This window comes from Hydractinia symbiolongicarpus, chromosome 15, assembly GCF_029227915.1.
Source record: "Hydractinia symbiolongicarpus strain clone_291-10 chromosome 15, HSymV2.1, whole genome shotgun sequence".
Classification (NCBI taxonomy): Eukaryota; Metazoa; Cnidaria; class Hydrozoa; order Anthoathecata; family Hydractiniidae; genus Hydractinia; species Hydractinia symbiolongicarpus.
Genome location: NC_079889.1, coordinates 6,105,005 through 6,126,814, shown reverse-complemented (window position 1 = coordinate 6,126,814; position 21,810 = coordinate 6,105,005). Strand labels below are relative to the sequence as shown.

The 21,810-nt window shown below is 34.0% G+C and overlaps 3 protein-coding genes and 1 long non-coding RNA gene across 4 annotated transcripts; 3 read left to right on the top strand and 1 right to left on the bottom strand.

The window, feature by feature from the left end:
• The first annotated feature begins 1,067 nt into the window (after window positions 1-1,067).
• On the top strand, window positions 1,068-2,155 carry LOC130628663 (uncharacterized). The gene is made up of 3 exons (XM_057441648.1): window positions 1,068-1,714; window positions 1,819-2,012; window positions 2,136-2,155. The coding sequence occupies exons 1-3, from the start codon at window positions 1,068-1,070 to the stop codon at window positions 2,153-2,155; spliced, it is 861 nt and encodes a 286-aa protein (XP_057297631.1).
• Window positions 2,156-2,782: 627 nt separating this feature from the next.
• On the top strand, window positions 2,783-4,403 carry LOC130629110 (uncharacterized). Its single transcript, XM_057442216.1, has 2 exons — window positions 2,783-3,727; window positions 3,823-4,403. Exons 1-2 carry the CDS (start codon window positions 2,887-2,889, stop codon window positions 3,957-3,959), a joined length of 978 nt encoding a protein of 325 aa, XP_057298199.1. The 5' UTR covers window positions 2,783-2,886; the 3' UTR covers window positions 3,960-4,403.
• Window positions 4,404-8,858: 4,455 nt separating this feature from the next.
• LOC130628993 (uncharacterized) lies at window positions 8,859-11,007 on the bottom strand. Its single transcript, XM_057442074.1, has 2 exons — window positions 10,510-11,007; window positions 8,859-10,375 (listed from the first exon to the last, which is right to left on the bottom strand). The coding sequence occupies exon 2, from the start codon at window positions 10,353-10,355 to the stop codon at window positions 8,973-8,975; it is 1,383 nt and encodes a 460-aa protein (XP_057298057.1). The 5' UTR covers window positions 10,356-10,375; window positions 10,510-11,007; the 3' UTR covers window positions 8,859-8,972.
• A 135-nt stretch (window positions 11,008-11,142) lies between these two features.
• LOC130628995 (uncharacterized) lies at window positions 11,143-14,829 on the top strand. The gene is made up of 2 exons (XR_008981888.1): window positions 11,143-13,969; window positions 14,612-14,829. It is a non-coding gene; the product is annotated as an uncharacterized LOC130628995 (long non-coding RNA).
• Window positions 14,830-21,810: the final 6,981 nt, after the last annotated feature.

Sequence of the window (21,810 nt, the reverse complement as noted above, 5' to 3'; positions counted from 1 at the left end):
TACCCCATTTCCCTTGTCCGGCTTTAAAATAACAATATTGTTTTTCTTAAACTTTTTCAGGATACCATGTCTTTTGATAACTTCGCGACTGGGTCGGTAATCGTGGTAATAACTGTTCGCAATATGTGATAGGCTGGACTTTAAAAGATTATCATCATTTTTATCTTTCAAATTTGAGGACATAAATCGATAAATCATTTCAAACGAAACAAACACATCTGTTTTCCTAAGTGTTAATGGTGGAATGGCAAAAGACAGACCATTTTTTCAATTTCGTCTGCTGTAAACGGTGGTGCGACGTTTTTAGTTAGACTTCTAAGTTTCTTCTCTTGGGTAAAAATGCATTTTCTAATACTTTTTTCATCACTTTTCTCGGCTGCTTTCCGTAAAATATAGAAATCTATAGAATTCAAGGTATCACTAAGAGATTGGCCGTGATTTACATATTCTTTTCCTAACTTGATTCGTTCTTTTTCTCCTTTGTGAATGGCACTTTTCAGTAAGCGTTTACGTATTAATCGCCCATCATTAAAATTGGTGTGTGGTAAATTAAAACATAAAAACTTTGGTGTAACATTAAATGACTGACAGTTTCTTAAGAAAGTTAAATCCAAATTCTTTTTTTCAACTTTGTATGATAACTTTTCGTACTTACGTAAGTCTCCGACTGTAAGCTGTCCGTTATACTTGTGTGCAATATCAAATATTATATTTCCAAAACTTCGTAGCAACACAAGATTGCAAAGTATTTTCATAAAAATTACGACACGTTTTATTTTTAACATGTTTCGACTTTACCAAAGTCATCTTCAGAATATTATACAAAAGTTGATACATACACTCTTTATACAAAATTTTTTCGAAAGTTATTTAAATAATTCCCAAAAGTACAATTTATATGAATTATACACAAGCTAATCCATGTTGACAAAATAATATTAGATAAACTAACAAAAGTTAGTTAAATAAAATTTATATACACAATTTGTTTAAGACAATTAAATATTTCCCAAAAGTACAATTTTTTAATGTTATTAAATGAATTTACAATGCTAAATGGTGTTGCCATGGGCTCGCCGCTGGCACCTATTTTAGCGAATCTTTTCATGGGCGTTAAAGAAAAGGAATGGATAAAAAATTACTCGGGTTGTGGCCCAACATACTACCGTAGATATGTGGATGACATCTTTGCTTTATTTAACGATGAAAGTGAAGCGTTGGCCTTTTTTGAATACTTGAATCAGAGACACCCTAATATAAAATTTACCTTAGAAAAACAAGTTGATGGTAAACTTCCTTTTCTTGACATTTTAATTGAGAACACCAGTGACAAATTTTATACTTCTGTGTTCCATAAGTCAACCTATACTGGCCTTTTAACTAATTATTTTAGTTTCACTCCCAAAATCTATAAAATAGGTCTCATTAAAACACTAATTGACAGGGCTTTCAAAATTAACAACAGTTGGAAACACTTTGACATTAATATTAAGGCTCTGACTGAAATTTTGAGAAAAAACTTTTTTCCTACAAAACTGGTAAATCGCCATATTTCAAATTACCTTGATAAGAATTTTTCTACAGCTGTCAGTACAGAGACAACTAATGTATTAGAAAAGAGGTATTTTAAATTGCCTTTTATTGGCAAGTACTCTATTACTGCCAAAGAAAAAGTCAATCAACTTGTCAATAAGATGTGTAAAGAAATCAATGTGTGCCTCGTTTTTAAGTCGTGTAAAATTAAAGATTATTTTTCTTGCAAGGACGAGTTCCTGAATCTTTTAAATCTGGACTTGTGTATAAATTTGTTTGTGCTAGTTGTAATGCTAGCTATGTGGGTGAAACCACCAGGCACATTTCTAGTAGAGTTAAAGAACATTTGAAAACTGATAAAAACTCACAAATATTTAAGCATATGCAGTCTAATCTTAACTGTAAATTACTATGTAACGAAAATTGTTTTTCTATTTTGGATCATGCAGACACTGATTGGCAGAGGAAACTCAAAGAGGGTATGCATATTTCTTGGTTGAAACCAGACCTCAATAAAGAAGTTAAGCATTGCATCATCAATTTATCCGTTTAATTTTATGTTTTGTATTAGCCGCCTGTTCAATATCGTTTTTGTTACTTAGATATTGATTTAGCATTGTAAATTCATTTAATAAAATTAAAAAATTGTACTTTTGGGAAATATTTAATTGTCTTAAACAAATTGTGTTTATAAATTTTATTTAACTAACTTTTGTTAGTTTATCTAATATTATTTTGTCAACATGGATTAGCTTGTGTATAATTCATATAAATTGTACTTTTGGGAAATATTTAAATAACTTTCGAAAAAATTTTTGTATAAAGAGTGTATGTATCAACTTTTGTATAATATTCTGAAGATGACTTTGGTAAAGTCGAAACATGTTAAAAATAAAACGTGTCGTAATTTTTATGAAAATAATAATAATAATAATAATAATAATAATAATAATAATAATAATAATAATAATAATAATAATAATAATAATAATAATAATAATAATAATAATAATAATAATAATAATAATAATAATAATAATAATAATAATAATAATAATAATAATAATAATAATAATAATAATAATAATAATAATAATAATAATAATAATAATAATAATAATAATAATAATAATAATAATAATAATAATAATAATAATAATAATAATAATAATAATAATAATAATAATAATAATAATAATAATAATAATAATAATAATAATAATAATAATAATAATAATAATAATAATAATAATAATAATAATAATAATAATAATAATAATAATAATAATAATAATAACCATAGGAGATTATTTTTGTTCCGCTACAGCATTCGTTTGTATTACTTAGCAGAACATGGCTAACAGGCAACTGCGAAGTGAAGTTTTGAAACGCGCCCTGAAGGCATGCATCGTCCAACCGGTAATAAGAAAATATCAGGTAGTAGCCGTTCGTGCGATGTGGGGAAGTGATGTTGATGCCCGCGAGGTCATTTGGGGCAAGAGAATGCAGATGGAGAACATATTGCTTAGCAACGAACAAGTATCCTGTTTTTTTTCTTGTATTACCTATATGGCCAGACCTCGTAAGAGAAAGTCGATGAGGAATGAAGGGGAGAAAGAAGAAGGAGCCGACTCTAGCAGTGAAGGTGATAACAGAAACGGCGCAAATGCGCCTGAAACATTTCCTGGCATTTCTTTCTGGATCGCGTGCGACTTGCCAAACTGTACCTTAAGTCAATTTGAAACAAATTTGTCGAAGTCTTTTATGCAAGCCGGATTGAATTTAACAACGTGCAATGCTATACAGACAAGAGGTAAATACTTGAACCTTTTAGTACTTGAAATACTGTCAATGTTTTTCGAATATTTTACGCCACATTTGATATTTGTAGGCAAAACCAGTGCATTGCAAGCATTCTCAGGATCGTTATACCAAGTCTTGAAAGACCACAATAGGGAAGAAGCAAAACGGATAGTTGAGATATCCCATCGCACAATGATTAGGAGTGCAGCTAGAGATGAAGGTGTTCAACTTGACCACGTTGCTGTAATGGAAAGCGAACAGTACTCGATGAAACCCTGTCAGTTAATTCTAACAAAAAATATTGATAAAGAGGTATATCAAGATGTAATTCGTGGTTTATCCGAAATCAGATTTACATCGCTTGATTTAAAAGTAATTGATAAATCGGAAGGTAAGTTGCCACGAACAAATTTACTTACTTCTCCAATAATAAGACTAAGTTTTTTGTAGAAGTTAAAACATGTTTTTACATTGTTACACGCATAGGCACAGAAGTAACTATTCCCGTTAAGCCAACTAACAAACTTTGTCAATCCGTGGATATAGTTCGAAGGATGATGGAGAGGAATAGCTTTGGACTGTGCAATGGAGGTGTATATAAAAAAATAGGAGAAGGCAGATAGACATACGTTTACTGTTGTTCGGTGAAAAGCTATCTCTATCGCTCGTTGAAAAACAAAGCAATCGCCAACGAAATTACGCCAAATTTACGAGAGTTGGTATTTTTGCTGTCGGACGGCGAGTGTCAAATAATTGATCAAATAACTCTGGATTACAATTACATTGAATGCTTGCCAAATGGAGTTTGTTATAACATCGCCAAAAAATGTTTCGATGTCAAGCCAAATTTAAAGGGATCTCCCCTAGCATTCGTACAGTTCTTTTATCGTGAGGGAAAAAATCCCGAACCAAAGCCATTTATAGAAGGTAATTGTTTTTACTTTTCTTTTAACGCGTTAAGAAAATGTGTTTTTTTTCTTTTAACGCGTTGTAACATATCAAGGTGGTAGTTGTAACGTGTTGTAACGTATTGTAACTTGTTGTAACGCATTGTCAGTAAAAAAATGTTGGCTCTTTTTCTTTTAACACGTTGTAACATATCAAGGTGGTAGTTGTAACGTGTTGTAACGTATTGTAACTTGTTGTAACGCATTGTCAGTGAAGAAAATGTGTTTTTTTTCTTTTAACGCGTTGTAACATATCAAGGTGGTAATTGTAACGTGTTGTAACGTATTGTAACTTGTTGTAACGCATTGTCAGTGAATAAAAATGTTGGCTCTTTTTCTTTTAACGCGTTGTAACATATCAAGGTGGTAGTTGTAACGTGTTGTAACGTATTGTAACTTGTTGTAACGCATTGTCAGTGAAGAAAATGTGTTTTTTTATCTTTTAACGCGTTGTAACATATCAAGGTGGTAGTTGTAACGTGTTGTAACGTATTGTAACTTGTTGTAACGCATTGTCAGTGAAGAATATGTTTTTTTTTATCTTTTAACGCGTTGTAACATATCAAGGTGGTAGTTGTAACGTGTTGTAACGTATTGTAACTTGTTGTAACGCATTGTCAGTGAAGAAAATGTGTTTTTTTTATCTTTTAACGCGTTGTAACATATCAAGGTGGTAGTTGTAACGTGTTGTAACGTATTGTAACTTGTTGTAACGCATTTTCAGTGAAGAATATGTTTTTTTTATCTTTTAACGCGTTGTAACATATCAAGGTGGTAGTTGTAACGTGTTGTAACGTATTGTAACTTGTTGTAACGCATTGTCAGTGAAGAAAATGTGTTTTTTTTCTTTTAACGCGTTGTAACATATCAAGGTGGTAATTGTAACGTGTTGTAACGTATTGTAACTTGTTGTAACGCATTGTCAGTGAATAAAAATGTTGGCTCTTTTTCTTTTAACGTGTTGTAACGTATTGTAACTTGTTGTAACGTAGTTCTAAAAAAAGTGCACTGAACTACATTTGTAGGTGTCGAAAATAGCTTCCCAGATAGAAATGTGCGGTTGCGTTTTTATCAAAAATGGTACCAAATTTTGCTCGCCGGTCAGTATCCCATGAAAGAAAAGAAATTGTTGCTGGTAGGTCCTCCTGATAGTGGAAAGACTAGTTGGTTTGCTCCATTTCAAGGTAATTAAATAAAGTTCGTGAAAACTTCTGACTTTTAGACGGCACTTACTGACATACATTTGTCCTTTTAGGCATTATTCCAGAAATGTACATTGCTGGCGTGGTTCGGGATGGTCGATTCTCAGGCCACCTGATAAATAGAAATACACAAGTCGTATTTATGGATGAATGGACTAGCGACAGTCTATGTTGTGAAGATGCAAAAAGAATATTGCAAGGTAAGTCGATGTCGATGCAGTACATGAACATTTACTTTGAATAAAATGTGGCAATGTGCAGATGGGATACCACTTTCTCTTATAGGCGGCTTGGTTATGATCCCGCAAAAACACAAAGAACCGGCCCGTTTTCAATACAATTCGGGTTTTTTTATAACAACTAATATAATGCCGGACTTCGGAAATGGTGTAGATGGTGAGGCTATCCTGCGTCGTCTTGAAGTTTTCGAAACTAAGACACTTCGAGTGAAGGACAATAGCATAACAAGTAAGTATCTCATGAGAATAAATGATAACAATGGTGTAAATCAATATGCATAAAAATAAGTAATGACTTTTTTCCCGTAGAGTGAATGAGAATGCACTGCATGGAAATATTTGTGTACGTTGCCAGCCAGTTGAAAGACATCTCGCTTTTCACCAGCGAAACCAATGTTGCGAAGAAAAATCAAGTAGGCGCTGTGTACAACGACGTTGATTGCGATCCGTCGGTCTTCTTGGACGAAGAGCAAACATTGGAAGCATCTAGCAGTGGTCTAAGCACACGAGTTCAGATTGAGAATGCAGTTCCGCAAGAGGCTATCGACTATGCCATTATTGCGGCCGACGATAGGGATGGCATTTTGTACCATGCGCTTAACTTTGATCATGAACTGTTTGACATAGAAAACAAGTTACACAGTGCTGAATATATGCGCAAAATGTACGAGATAGCCGCTGGGGCATGGGAGGAAATCTGCCCATTAATTAATAACGATGAGACCTTGGTAGCATTCAAACGCCGTAAAAGGATCAACTGGCAGGGTAGTGACACGTTCTACGACACGTGGTTGCTTGCTACAAACTCCTGCCGCGATTGCTTCCCGACGAAAGAAATGAAGGAGCTCTACCCTGATTGGGCACAACTAATTGAGCAAGACGAAGACGAAGGAGAAGGTAGTAGCCACGACCGCGAAGAGAACGAGGAAGAAGAAGAGGAAACAAACGAAGAGGAGGAAGGTCATAGGGAAGAAGAAGAAACAGAAGAACATGAAATCAATGCTCAGTCGACAAAACCTGTTTCCACTGTTAAGCAAGAATATATGCCGTTTTGTCCAGCAAATAACAGTACTGCTTTTATAGACCTCGTGTCAGATGATGAAAGCGTTCCTGAAATTTCTTCAGTAAAATTAGAGCTATTTTCCGCAGATAATTCAACCACTTCTCTCGATTGTGATGTTATCTGCATTAGTTCGGACGAAGAAGACAATTAAAAAAAAACTTTTTTGCGTTTTCCTTACCTCATATCCCACCACATACTCCTTTTCTAAAGTGACATGCGAAAAGCGGTTTTCTCTACAGAAATAGGTTACAAAGCGTTACAACGTGTTACAAGGCGTTACAATCAGCATGTCCATGCGTTACAAGGCATTACAAGAATCACTCTAGCCATTTCCAAAAATTTCACAGTCATTTTTTCATGGAAATAGGTTACAAAGCGTTACAACGTGTTACAAGGCGTTACAATCAGCATGTCCATGCGTTACAAGGCGTTACAAGAATCACTTTAGCCATTTCCAAAAATTTCACATACATTTTTTCATGGAAATAGGTTACAGAGCGTTACAACGTGTTACAAGGCGTTACAATCAGCATGTCCATGTGTTACAAGGCGTTACAAGAATCACTTTAGCCATTTCCAAAAATTTCACAGTCATTTTTTCATGGAAATAGGTTACAAAGCGTTACAACGTGTTACAAGGCGTTACAATCAGCATGTCCATGCGTTACAAGGCGTTACAAGAATCACTCTAGCCATTTTCAAAAATTTCACAGTCATTTTTTCATGAAAATAGGTTACAAAGCGTTACAACGTGTTACAAGGCGTTACAATCAGCATGTCCATGCGTTACAAGGCGTTACAAGAATCACTCTAGCCATTTCCAAAAATTTCACAGTCATTTTTTCATGGAAATAGGTTACAAAGCGTTACAACGTGTTACAAGGCGTTACAATCAGCATGTCCATGCGTTACAAGGCGTTACAAGAATCACTCTAGCCATTTCCAAAAATTTCACAGTCATTTTTTCATGGAAATAGGTTACAAAGCGTTACAACGTGTTACAAGGCGTTACAATCAGCATGTCCATGCGTTACAAGGCGTTACAAGAATCACTTTAGCCATTTCCAAAAATTTCACAGTCATTTTTTCATGGAAATAGGTTACAAAGCGTTACAACGTGTTACAAGGCGTTACAATCAGCATGTCCATGCGTTACAAGGCGTTACAAGAATCACTTTAGCCATTTCCAAAAATTTCACAGTCATTTTTTCATGGAAATAGGTTACAAAGCGTTACAACGTGTTACAAGGCGTTACAATCAGCATGTCCATGCGTTACAAGGCGTTACAAGAATCACTCTAGCCATTTCCAAAAATTTCACAGTCATTTTTTCATGGAAATAGGTTACAAAGCGTTACAACGTGTTACAAGGCGTTACAATCAGCATGTCCATGCGTTACAAGGCGTTACAAGAATCACTTTAGTCATTTTAAGTAGGAATGGGGATGAGTGTGCGTTTAATGAATGTCACATTTGCGCCATTATTTGCATACTTAAAGGCTTACAGCGTGTAAGTTTCACCTAAATTGTGTGGACGCTTATGTGTACGCTAAAATGGTGAATGAAGAGGCAGTTGTGGTAAACGTTTCGGATAACGAATGCTCAGCATCTAAGGAGGTTTTACCGTTCTCACATTCCTGTTCAACGCTGGCAATTTCCGTGGAAAAAAATATTGTTTGCCTATCAGATGATGAAGTTTTCCTAACTATACCGATAGCGGCTTTGAAGGGAGAACCAAGTTTTTGCGAACCGCCTTCACAAACGAGGGTACTTAATACACCAGATTATTGGCCAAATCGTAAGAGGAAAAAAAGCCTTTTTGTGTACGCCGGTTTTGACTGTAACAAAGTTAAAAGACTATTTGAATATTCTGGTTTTCAAAAATCTTTGTAAATTTACAAAGTTATTTTTATTATAAATACAATTTAAACTTATATAAATTTTTTTGTCTTCGCTCTAACCGCCAATGTACTAGCTTTACGGCTACAATGAAAGGAGTAGTTAGGATCTGCGAGAATGGAAGTCCATTTTGCATTGCCATATTTTTGTAGCCCAGCTTGTAAAAACTTGTCCTCCATGGCACTAAAACTAACTTTTTTCTGTCTTGTTTGAACAGGTGTTTCGTGTTCCAAAGTACTTCCAGACGTTTTCACATTTTTGGTGTTACTATTGATTTCACTTACAGTTAAAGTTGATCTCGTAATTTATCCATACATAACCTGGCTTTTGCAGCTATATTGCGCGATTCAGTCTTCTGGTAATGAACTTTAGCTACCTGCGACGTGTGTTTTTGATCTTGAGAAAGAATTGCTTGTTCTTTTGTTTCTAAGTGTGCAACACTTTCGGTTTCGATGATTTGCCTATATCGTGTAGGATTTATATACTTAGCAATTGCTTGATAAACAATTCTACCGAATACGTCCGAAATACGCGTCAACTGCTTACCATTTCGACACACTAGTAGATAATCGTTGGTGGGGTTCAATCTTCGTCGTACATTGTCAATGTATTCATTTATTAGTGTGAGTACATCTATGGAAAAATAAAGAGAGTCAAATCCGTATTTCTCCGCAGTTTTAAAGACATTCTGATCTATAAAACCATCCTCTTTCACGCCTTTAATCATTGTTACTGTAAGAGTTTGATACGTCATGGGTCTTGAAGCCTTCACCATTAAAAATAATACAGCTACTATGAAGGAAGTTGAAAATGATAAATCGTGTGCTGCGACACATGCACTTGCGTTTTTAGCATTTAACACAATTTGTTTATATTTTTCACTATGGTATGGTGTCACCTTTTGTAAATCATATAGTGTCGCCCAACAGTCTATACTGTTTAGATATTCAACACTTAAGATACACTTCCATTCAGCTTTCATTTTACGAAGGAGGAATTTCTTAACACGGTGCAAATAAATCTCTGCAGCAACAAATATCGACAAATTTTTTTCAGTCGTACCTGTGCTTCGTCTGTAATCAAGCATGTGCCCAATAGCATTCATGTAGCCAATTATTCCTGAGAAGCCAACCTTCCATTGGTCTCTCAAAAAATCTACGAAATCAGAAAGCATATTAATAGAGCCAACACAGTAGTCGATAACAGGGAATGGTACTTCCCATACCGAAGGAGAATCCTCGCAGCAATATTTGGCATACTTTAAAACTTTACAAGTTATTTGATCGGCCTGAGAATAATCTTTACCACCACCACCTGGACTTTTTAACCATGTCCTAAATGCAACTGCCAAATTACATGTTTTAGCAAAAGACGGCATTGAAAATGTGGAGGCGCGCTTTCTTTGGGGATCTTTTATGCGATTTCTCGTACTGAAGTGGGGAAGTACTTCGTCGATATTTGGTCTTTTATCGAAATAATAAAACCATCCATGACGGTTATAGACATGTTTTCTACACCCTCTTTTACTTCCATACGACTCGCTGTCACAATCAGCCACAGGACAACAAAAGCGGTTATCTTTATCAGGCATTAACTTAAGCCTTTTCGATCTCATTGAGGCTCCCAATGCCTCTTTCCACGCAGGCTTTTGCAAGACTCGTTTTGTCATTCCGATTTCTTTAAAGTTCTCTAGAAACAAAATTTATAGAAAGTTTATAACAATATTAGTTTTTAACAAAGCATAGAAAGTAGGATAAAAAAAAGAATCATTTAAATAAAAAAAGAATCCTATTTACTATAAATTTAAAGTTTGAACAACTTACCTTATACTTTACTTCGTATACAAAGTATTAGTTGAGAAACTTCTCATTAAAACAATTCCTTTTTATAATGAAGGACGCTCTCCATAGCAGAGTTAAGGTAGCAGCGAAAACGGAATTATTTCAAGTGGCACAATATAAATTAGACTGCAGAGTATTCATAATTAAATAACTATTCCTCAAGATAATCATTTCGCATATATTATCGTTATGATATATAAAAGAATTCAACGGAACAAATAGAGTGGAACGATATATACCGTCACATCAAATTCCCTATGGGAACAACACGTTCTTGTCTTGTGAGTAACAATAGAACAATACATTCCGCTTTTATAACAATGTTTTAATAAGTTGTTAAAGAACACCAAGTTCCTTAAAAATGGTTCTTTTTTAAAAAATTGGAACATGTAAAGTATTTAATGTGTTTAGGGTGTAAGATAATCGCACATAGAATCACGGACCATTATAATTTCATACGCTATAATAATAATAATAATAATAATAATAATAATAATAATAATAATAATAATAATAATAATAATAATAATAATAATAATAATAATAATAATATTCCTAATTCATTTTCGGATAGCCGCACGACCGTTTAGGATAGCCGCACAACCGACAGGATAGCCGCACAACCGTACAGGATAGCCGCACAACCATACAGGATAGCCGCACAACCACTTAGGATAGCCGCACAACCACTTAGGATAGCCGCACAACCACTTCGGCAGCCGTGACATTATCATGTTTTCATTAAAAAAATGGCTACCAAGCGGATGCCATGCGATGACTCTGGCCAGTGTATTCGAAAAGTTTAACAACTGTAGCTAACCATTTGTTTAATGTTCAACGGAAGCTGTTGTATTTAAACTTTTAAAGAAATAAGGGTTACTAATTTTTAATCACAGATTACACTTCTGGTAGCTTTAATCTTCTGTTAAGTATTTGCAGCTGTGATGGGAAGATCTGTCTGGATATATGCAAAATATCAAATGTCTTCTGCTGATAATTTATGATAGCTAGCTAGCTGGCTAGCTAACTATATATATTTATAGATTTATTTTTTTCTTGAACTTTATTGAAAGTAGCTAGGTAGGTAGCTAGCTAGCTATCGCTACATATACAATAATTTAGCTAGCTATAGCTAGCTGTAACAGTTTGATTATAGTTGCAGAATTATAAGTTATTCCTTACCACAAACTTATTTCTGAAGCTGAAAATTATTGCTGTAAAAATTTTGAGATTTCTTGATCAGGAAATCTTTCTGAAAGTTTTTTTGATTAAACATGAAAATGAATGCGGGCTAGCTAGCTATTTAAGGGCTGAAAATTAAGAGCTCAACTCTCATGATAATTGCATGAAAAATGCTTGTAAAATTTTAAAAACATTAGCAAATTTTTTTGATGATTTCAGTATTTCGGGGACCATGCACTATTGCTGCAGAAACCATAAAAGCTAAAACTTTTTCCTTTTTGGATAGTGTTTTTTTCTCTATATAAAATAATATCCACTTCTGTACGGGTTAACAAATAAAAAAGGTGTGTGTGTGTGTGTATCAGTATACTTGATATCAGTATATATTTGATTAGTTTGGCCAAACTCTCTTGTTATCCATTATATATAAATTAAAATGGATAAATAAATATGGCACAGCTAATAATAAACAAAGTGGGAAAAGTAATCTTTCCCTGATGCTTCTGTATATAGCTATAAATTTTAAAAATATTTTGAGCATTCTATGCGCAAAGTGCTCAAGCTAAAGTTTTTATGCGCAACAACTTATGAATAAAGTTAAAATGAATCTTCCTAAATTTGAAGCATCAAAATGAAGTATAATGTAACAGGTATATATACCTGAAATTGATCTATGTTTAGATTATTTTTTAAATTTTTTGTTATTTTTATAACTTCCAGGTGTCAACTTGACTCTAGTTCATTTGTGGTTTATTTTTCTAAGATTTTAAGTTACAAAAGAGCCCGTAATGTATATGTAAAGTATATTTTTTTACTGTATATACTTCGGTGTTATGTTTAGTGTGGTAAAGTAAAAATTTTTTATCTGAAGTTTGACAAAAGTATTCTTGGGCAGTTGATATGTACATTTAAGATGTAATAACCAATATTTATGGGCATTGATGTGGACTAGATATATGACATTTAGACAAGATGGTAGACAGAGACACAGGACATAACATAAAAAAATATGGAAATATTTAATGTAAAGATGACACAATAACATATAGAAAACATATAGAAAAAATTCAAGCTATGTTCTATAACTATTATTTAATCTTGTTTTTACTGACACAGCGTTGTTAAAAGTGTGCAGTAAAAGTAAATTTTGTGTTTGGGTGGATATTTTTATGTTGATGACAAAGCTCAATCTTTTTGTTAAAGTTTAAACTTAGGAAAAATAAAAACCATGATGTTAAACTTGGAATGGTGTGTTTTAAAATCGTGTGACGATATTCCCCCAAAATATTTATTATATACCTATCATTATAATTATCGAGTTCTTTAATTTAGGCATTTTAAGAGAAACCGTATTAATTTCAACCAAATGTTTACATCAAGATCAATTAAAATAAGCCAAGTATATATGGTTTTAATAAAATTTGTTAACAGATTTGTTCAACCCCACTCCCTACCCCTTTCACATAAATGTTTCGAATTAAGAAACATTTTTTGTCACTTTTCTCCAACTCTGGGGCATCTTAATACCTTGTATATTGTAAATATACATAAAGTCATTGTTAGGGATTTTGTGTTTGCCATTATTGGTGATGCAGCAGAGACTTGAGGAATATTTAGGGTTGGACGAGATGCTCGATAATAAGCACAAATCCTGTTTATCGTTTTTGGAGTCCAGTAAGCCACAATTTTTTAAAGCTTTTCGCAAAATAATATAATGTACATTTAAGGTAATGCTATCGCTCCAAAACATTTTTTACTGTGAACCTGACAAAAATGTTTTGTTGAGAAATAATATAACTACTTAAACATTACAATATATATAATCCCTAATCCCTAAAACACGAGTATTTCGACTGGAATGGATTCTTTTGTTTTTATACATAGTATGGTATTTGACTTTATTTGAGAGCTCTCAATTTAGTAGTATTGAAAATATAAATAACAATGATGTGAGGAACATGTAAAGATATGTAATAATTAAATAGAGAAATTACTCATTTTTTAAATCATATGGAGTTTGGGTTATATACAGTTAACATAAAGTGTGACCTTATTATGTAAAGAGCTATGATTTCAAACCTGTTCAAGAACTAAATAATCTTTATGATATAATGTTTTATAGTTTTAGACTGACACAAAAATTATCAGTAGTAGGGAAGCTTTCAACAACAACATGCTGAAGGTTAGACAGAAAAGTCACAAATAGGTTGATTGTCATTGAAATTAAGTATGGGAACTGGACAAAATACAATTACTGTAGGTAAGAAAATTTTTATACAACAAACTTGGAATGTACTGTACATAAAATCATACACATTCTTTTTATAAGATATCTTAATTATTATATCTTTCCTGCACTCTGCAATTCTTTTAATGAAAGATGATAATTGATTTTTTTATCATATTAATGTCATTATAACTGCCAAAAATACCTGATTTATGTTTTTTATCCTGTTTTGTTAACAATTTAGGCAACTGTCAACCTTAAAGTTTCTTGTGTTTCTAATAAAAATGTGTCTTTATAATCCTGATCATTTGTCCAAAAAGTGACACACTTTTTTGATAGCCATTTTTGTTTCCAACTCCCTCTGGTAATCGATACATGATTTTATCTGAAAAATTAGTGATTCTTTGTTGCCTCTTTCATTGATAATCCATACATTATATTATTAAATAAATTGCGGTGATTGTGTATTTACCACTTTCGTTTCCACCCCCTCTCATAATCCATACATCAATTTATCAAAGAGATTACAGTGATTCTTTTTTGCTACTTTAGTTTTTAACTCCTTCTATGATTCTGTGATTCTCTATTTACAGTTCTGGTTTATACTTTTTATTATTAATATTTATCAAAGATATGACAGTGATTCTCCATGTAGGATGTAATTTTTTTTTCTAGAAAATTGTGATACACTGGATTAGCATTGGTTCAGACTTTGGCGGCTTGTTTACGACAGCACAAAATTAACGATAGTACAGAGAAGCACACATAATTCATATATGGAGTGCTGCATTGTTACAGTAATGTGTTCAAGTTGGATGAAAATGACACTGTTGATTAGTGCTCTGTAATTAACCCTAATATTAATTGGAATAATATATATTCTTCTTTTTTTACTAATTTTCTTACTTTCCTAAACAACGGTAAACTTGAACTCACTTTGGCCTAATGTTCAAATAAACGGGGTCTTGATGTATTAGAGTTAAGGATCTGATCTATAAGCAACCAGAGTCAAGCATTAGTAGAATATTGCTTAATTTTTAGCGCAAGTGTTAATAACCTATTCGACCCGAGAGTTTTATTGACAGGGAGGGTGGGGGCGGATTCCGCCTTATGCATGACTTTTGATAGGTTTATACAAAATAAATAAAATTTAACACACTTTTTTTACGTCATATAAGAAAAAGAGGGCGACAAATTTTACTCTGTCAGGATTTTTACTGTGACGTCACCGTAAGCTGGAAATTTGTCCAAAATACAACTATCTGTCTAAAAATCAATTACTAAGTTTTAAGGCGAATTTTTACATTATATTTGAAGTTTCCGACAGCCAAATTAACATTTTTTTGTTTTTTACACAAAATAGCCTGAAAATCTGTTTTAATAATAACCAATAGCAACAACAAATTTAAGAAACTAATAAACATCCTTCGATTATGAAAAAGGCTCGCATTTAAAATAAACGCCTCTCTCAAACGTACGCTAATTAACAAAACGCATTACTACTGCCTGTCTGCGAGGTCTGGCCGGGTTCGTCAGGGATTTCTAAATCGCGCTCGAAATTTTTAAGCTACAATTAAAAAAAGTGCAATATATTTTTATCGACTTTGCTGCGACTAATAAATTCCTGTACCTCACTTGCAAGATTGCCAGATTTTTCAATATTCAATCCTAAGCTATTACAAACTCGTTCCTAGATCCTTTTGCTAACGTAGCTTTATATCGAAATGACAAAGGGTACAGGGATCAAAGATAAAGATATCTTACAGTTTTAAATTGAATACACTGGTGACATCTTTTTGTTTTAAGTATTTAACAAAACGTAACACCTGTTATGCATTTCGCCTTAACCATTCGCACTTTCGTTCCGACAAATGAATGTAGCGTAGAGAAGAAGACGTATAACTGTGCTCCTTAATTGTTTCACTTTTATGCGATTTAATTGGGATTTATATTTGAGAGTAAAAATAACGAATTGGATCACTGATTTGGAAAACGATTTTTTGTACACAAGATTTAAAGTTAAATAGAAGAATTTTGGTTAGGATACAGCTTGATAAAGGTATTGGTAATTATGCATTTTAAAACGAAAACTGTCTTTCCTCCATATACTATACTAGTATTGAAGTCACTCTCTGATAATAAACACTCTTGACCATCATAAGAAAAAAGGCGCCAGGGACTAAAAGCTGGATTACGTATAGATAAAATATTGGATAACCGACGATGATTCTCTTTTTACCACTTTTGTTCCCATTTCTCCGGGATAATCCATACACCATTTATAAGGAAATAACGGTGATTTTTATTTTACCTCTTGTCTTGTCTCTAATAATCCATATCGTAATGTTTCGAATAAACGCCCAGGGCGTTTATTAAGTTTTGTGAGTGAGAGCTTAGTATTTTTTTTAATTACGGATGAAAGGAAAGACGCCAGGAATTACGACAAATATTCGATAAGCCTTTACAAAAGAGATGTTCTTATTGGACATATGTATGTTACCATTTTAAAAATAAAAGTTGGACTAGTTAGTAGTATCAACTAGTTTCTGAGGTTTTTAAAAATGAACTTGCTAAGAGGAAAAAACGTTTCCTACGGCAAAGTTAAAGTTGAGAAAAAAGTGTACATAGATAATTTCTTATTACGAATAAAGAGGCAAGAGAGTTTTCCTTTTGGTTTGAATAAATGCTCCCGCTGGATGTGCGCTATTCCAGCGGGGTGTCTATTAAAGGCAGCTTTTAAATTAAAAAGATAAGAATATGGGGGCGTTTAGACAAGAGGGGCGTTTCATGAAAACAGTGATCCTCCATTTATCAGTTTCATCTGCAACCGCCTTATATGCACTATTCTATCTAAGATAGTACAAAGATTCTCAATTTAACACTTTTATTCCAGCTTTCTCGACTGACCCCAAGATTGAACCAGAATACCGTAATGATCCGAACAAGCGCCCTGGGTGCTTATTAAATTTTCAGATATTTAGAGCGCTTAATCGAGGGAGGGCTTAAAAACGCTGGGCGCTTTCATCAGGTGGGCGCTTATTCGAGGGGGCGCTTAGTAAGTGCTGGGTGCTTATTGAACTTTGAGGAAACTACCTGGGCGCTTATTCGAGGGGCGCTTAATAAATACTGCGCGCTTATTCGGATCTTTACGGTGTTTAATTTTTATTATGTACAACTGGTTATTTTTTGCTACTTTTTTAATTTCACAATAGGTTTGAAAGTAATGGAAGGTACAACGGGCGTAAAGAATCAGACAACGGAGAGGAATACGGATATAGAGAAAAAGGTTGGTTATAATTTTAAATGGTTAGTCATTTTGAGGCTTAATACTAATATAAATGCATAAAATGTCCAACCAGTTTGTTTTTATTTACATATATGTAAATTACATGACCTTTTTGCTAGTGCTATATAGTTTTTGCCGGCGGCGTTGTCTTATGTTTAAGCATGTTTTGCCGTGTAAATACAACATGTTTTCTCAGAAAGTTTTCAATTATAATAATTATGTCTAAAAGGCGGGTAATCTCTTTCGTAGAGTGGGATGAGCAAAGATGGAACAAAGCAAAAGAACCCATCAACGGCAACGGAACTTTTAAAAAATATTTTAGCGTCAAAGAGCAAATTTAGAGAGAGCAAAGACAAATTTACCGAGCAAGAGATGACTTTGCAATTAGTTAATGTGACAAAATCAAGCGCCAAAAAAGAAGAATTGGAAAGTAAGAAGATAGTGAATGAGGCCAAGCAATTGAAAAGAATGTTTAATAAAGTTGAAATACTGGACGGTAGATACATAAAATTCGAAGACAAAGACAAACAATATAAACCCGTTGTGTGTAAAGAACTTTCTCTACCTATTATTAACTACCTCGATCAAGGACCAGCTTTTGTATCTTGTAAACCTTTACCAAAGGAATTAAGAGATAATACGCAAATTCAATTGGATTCGAACTGTAAAGACGTGACTAAAAAGGAAAATGGTTATTGTGAAATATGCGCAGTACATTTCGAAGATCTCGAGATTCATCGATCAACTGAGCAACACACGGCATATATATCTGATAGAGCTAATTACGCTAGCTTGGATCGGGTGATCAGTAATGTCAATAAAAGGAATGAAAACGAAGTAACTGAAAATTGTACCATTAAAGGAATCAGCATGTTTAACGCAGAATTGATTGTAACTGTCATAAGTTGTGGCTATGTCAAAGGTACTATGGAGGGCAATGAAGACTGTTGGAGGCACTTGGCATTTGCCAATGGTGGTAGAACTCAGAAGGATCTTGATGACACAAAATTATTGGAATTGGTACCTGAAGAGATCATGTCCATGATAGAGAAGCAAATAAGGCAGATTCTTGGAGAACATTATGAAAACGGTTACATTAGAGATTACATCATAAAGGTTTTACTCCCGGACGCTATTATATGCTTGTTTTCTACAGTAATGAAATGGACAAAAGCAAAAACCGAGGAGCACTTCAAAGTATATCTTACGTACATAGATGAGAATAACGATATGACTTTTAAAGAAGACGAGACTTTCCAACAGCACATCAAACGTGGGATGGTAAATCATCAAAATTTTATTAAAGAATTGCACTCAAAAATTCAAAACAAAAGGTCACAAATAGACTTTGAAGTCACAAATGGAGCAACAGAAGCGACGAAAGTTTCTGATGCTGAAATAGAAAGTGAGAAAGAAGTTTTTCTTCAATCCACAGAAGCCAATGCGACAAATACAAAGGAACAACCTAAAAAAAGAAAATCTGGTAGCATCGTTAAGGAATGTCCAGTTTGCAATATTAGTCAAAAATATATTACGCGTCATTTACGTAGAGCGCATAAATGGAGCTGGGAAAGTGCAGCTGCAGCTTCGAGTCAATTCGGGTTGAAAAATAGCCAGAAGAAAGGTGTGTTTGTTTGTTATATCATTGAAACCTATTCGGTCCCGGGAGGGCGGGGGCGGATTCCGCCTCAGACTGTTTTCCTTTAATAACTTCCTTATGCCATGTTGTATGGCAATGAAACTTACTGAGATTCAATAATTATCTATTAGGCACGCAAATGCCAAATGTTTTGATCCCACACCTCTAGGAGGCTTAGATATTGGCTATTACTCGAAACTACTCCTAAAAATCTCTATCAAATCTAATAACTTTTTTTAGGATTATCCTTAGAGCATGAAAAACTTACATCACCACTTCGTTTCCTTAAGTACAATAATTATTCCGATTTCCAAATTTTGTCGTATTTTACCCAAAAACCAGGTTTTTTCCAATTTTCGGGTAAAATCCGACAAAATTTGGAAATCAGAATAACTTGTTAGGCGAATTATTCAAAAACCGAAATATATGTTAAATAAATTTTATTTAGCTTTCAGATAGTGGTATTATAAATAAATTTCCAGCTTTCGGTAATGTCACAGAAAAACTGCTGACATTTCTGTTTTCTTCGTAATATAAATGTGCCAATTTTTATTTCATTGGGACAAGCCTCTAAAATGTTAGTTTCAAAGCAGGGATAAAACGCAGTCAGACTATTTTAGGACAAGTTGCGACTTTCTTGGCAAATTAATTGTGCACAAAAATAAATTCCTCGTTTCTACAAGCATATGTGAATAACCGTATATATTTTCGTCTTTTCTTTCATTAAAGAGTTGGACAAGAAGAGTAGCAACTACCATTACAGTCGAATGTGTCCATTCCCGAACTGCTTTCTCGTAAGATCAAACTTGCCTGATCATCTAGCAAGGTTTCACAAAATAGAGAAAGGACCCAAATTTTACGAAATGCTTAAAATAGCGCCAAAATTCGAAGAATCGTATCTGCCAAAGGACTTTTCGCAGTCTCCCAAAAAATCGTTCCAAGACATCCTCGTCAAGAAAGCAGAGGCCGCAAGTAGTAATGATAACGCCGATATATCGCAAAACAGGAAACGCAGGTTTGATTACTCATCGAGACCAAATTCATTAGAGAGCAATGTGGTACCCAAAGAGACCAAAAAAACAGTCTTTGTACACGGCGACGATCAAGAGAAGTTGGGAAATGAGGAATCCAGTTGCGTCATTGAATTAATGCATCAATCTTCTAATGTTAATGAATTTTGTCAGTTGCGGCTACGGCCAAAAGTAAGATATGAGATGCCCGCAAAAGAACAAGTGCCGGAGTCAGATGATACTACTGAGGATGAAAGTAACATTAGCGGCGAATATTTAGGAGAAAGAAGTGGTGATGATGATTGTTGCGACCAAGCTCTTGGTAAGAACGTGGAAAAGCTTGTAGAACGGTTTAGGGAGTATATGGTTGGTCCTGATCGCAAAAGAGATGAAGCTTCAATGTACGTAATCGCTGGAGATATTCGACGTATTTTTCGGGCTATAAATGTTAAAGATGACGTGAGTATAGTTTTTAAAAATGGTGGTAACGACTTTAGAGAAATATATTTGAACCAATACTGCAAGCAAAAAAAAACGAAGCCAACAAGCGTGAAGAAATACCTCTACTCTTTAATTGATTTATGCGAATTCTTAATCGCAGAAGATGTTGCCCTACCAAACGTTTCCAGCCACGACATTACAACAATGATTGGTAAACTCAAACAATGGAGAAAGAACTTTAGAAAGGAGGAGAAGCTAGCGCGATTTGAAAGAATGTCTGAAGATCAGGAAATGTTGGTCACTAAAGATCAAGTACTGAAATACACAAACAGTAATCAGGCTCGAAAAGCCACGGAAATTATTCAAAAGTTAGCACAGTATGGTGCTTACCCCATAAGTCAAACTGATTATTGTATGGTGAGAGATCATATTTACTTTACAATACACTTTACATTGGCACAGCGATCAGGTGTTACTGCCAACATGACCATGAATGAATTCCTGAATGCAAAGAAGAAAGACGGAGTGTGGATTATCGATGTATGGAACCATAAAACAGTCGAGACTTATGGGCCAGCTAAAGTCATATTATCTGAAGATAATTTTAATAGTCTGAAAACATACATCGATTTTGCCAGGATTCAAACTAATCCAAGGTGCACCGAAGTGTTCCTAAGCTGGTCTGGAAGAAAAGTGAAATCGGGCGATATAAGTAAAAGACTCCATTTGTTATGGGAGCGAGTAGGAAACTTTGAAAACAAGATAATACGGAAAAATCTCTCGTCGAACATTGTCAGAAAGTCTGCAAGCACAGGCCTGAGAGAGTCAAAAAGCGCACATATCGACGATGCTGCAAACTTAATGTCCCATAGTATAAAAACCGCTGACCAGCATTATTATTTACGGAACATAGAAAAGTCTTCGTTGATTGGAACAAGTTCGATAACGAATTTGTTTCATGGAACAGATGACATCAATAAAACGCCAACAAAGAAAAAGACTTGGACCGAAAAAGAGTGCGAAGTATTAAAACATACTTTTGATGAAAAAAATGAGTGAAGTGAAAAAAAAGAGCGACTCCCTGTCGTCACTGAATGCTTCTCCCAGACAAATGTATGACAAGCTTCGTCGTATGAGTAAACCTGCATTTTCTCCCATAAAGCGACGAAGTTTATTTTCCAATGAAGATATAAAAACATTAAAGCATTATGGAGGTAAATTAATTGAAGGAGGTGCGTTAACAGAGGAGAGAGTAAGGGATTGTCTGAGAGAATGTAATTTGATGGAAAACTTTAGTTTTACTCAAATTCGAACACGAATCATGTATGAACGCAAGAAAAGGCTGGTAAAATAAGGTGAGTAATTTTTCCACATTTTGTTTTGAAACGTGTGGTTATATCAGGGGTAACTAATTTTTACTATCTTATTTCTCTTTAGCTGATGTATATATTTGGATTTACGACTACCTGCTTGCACGGTTCGAACATTCATATCATAA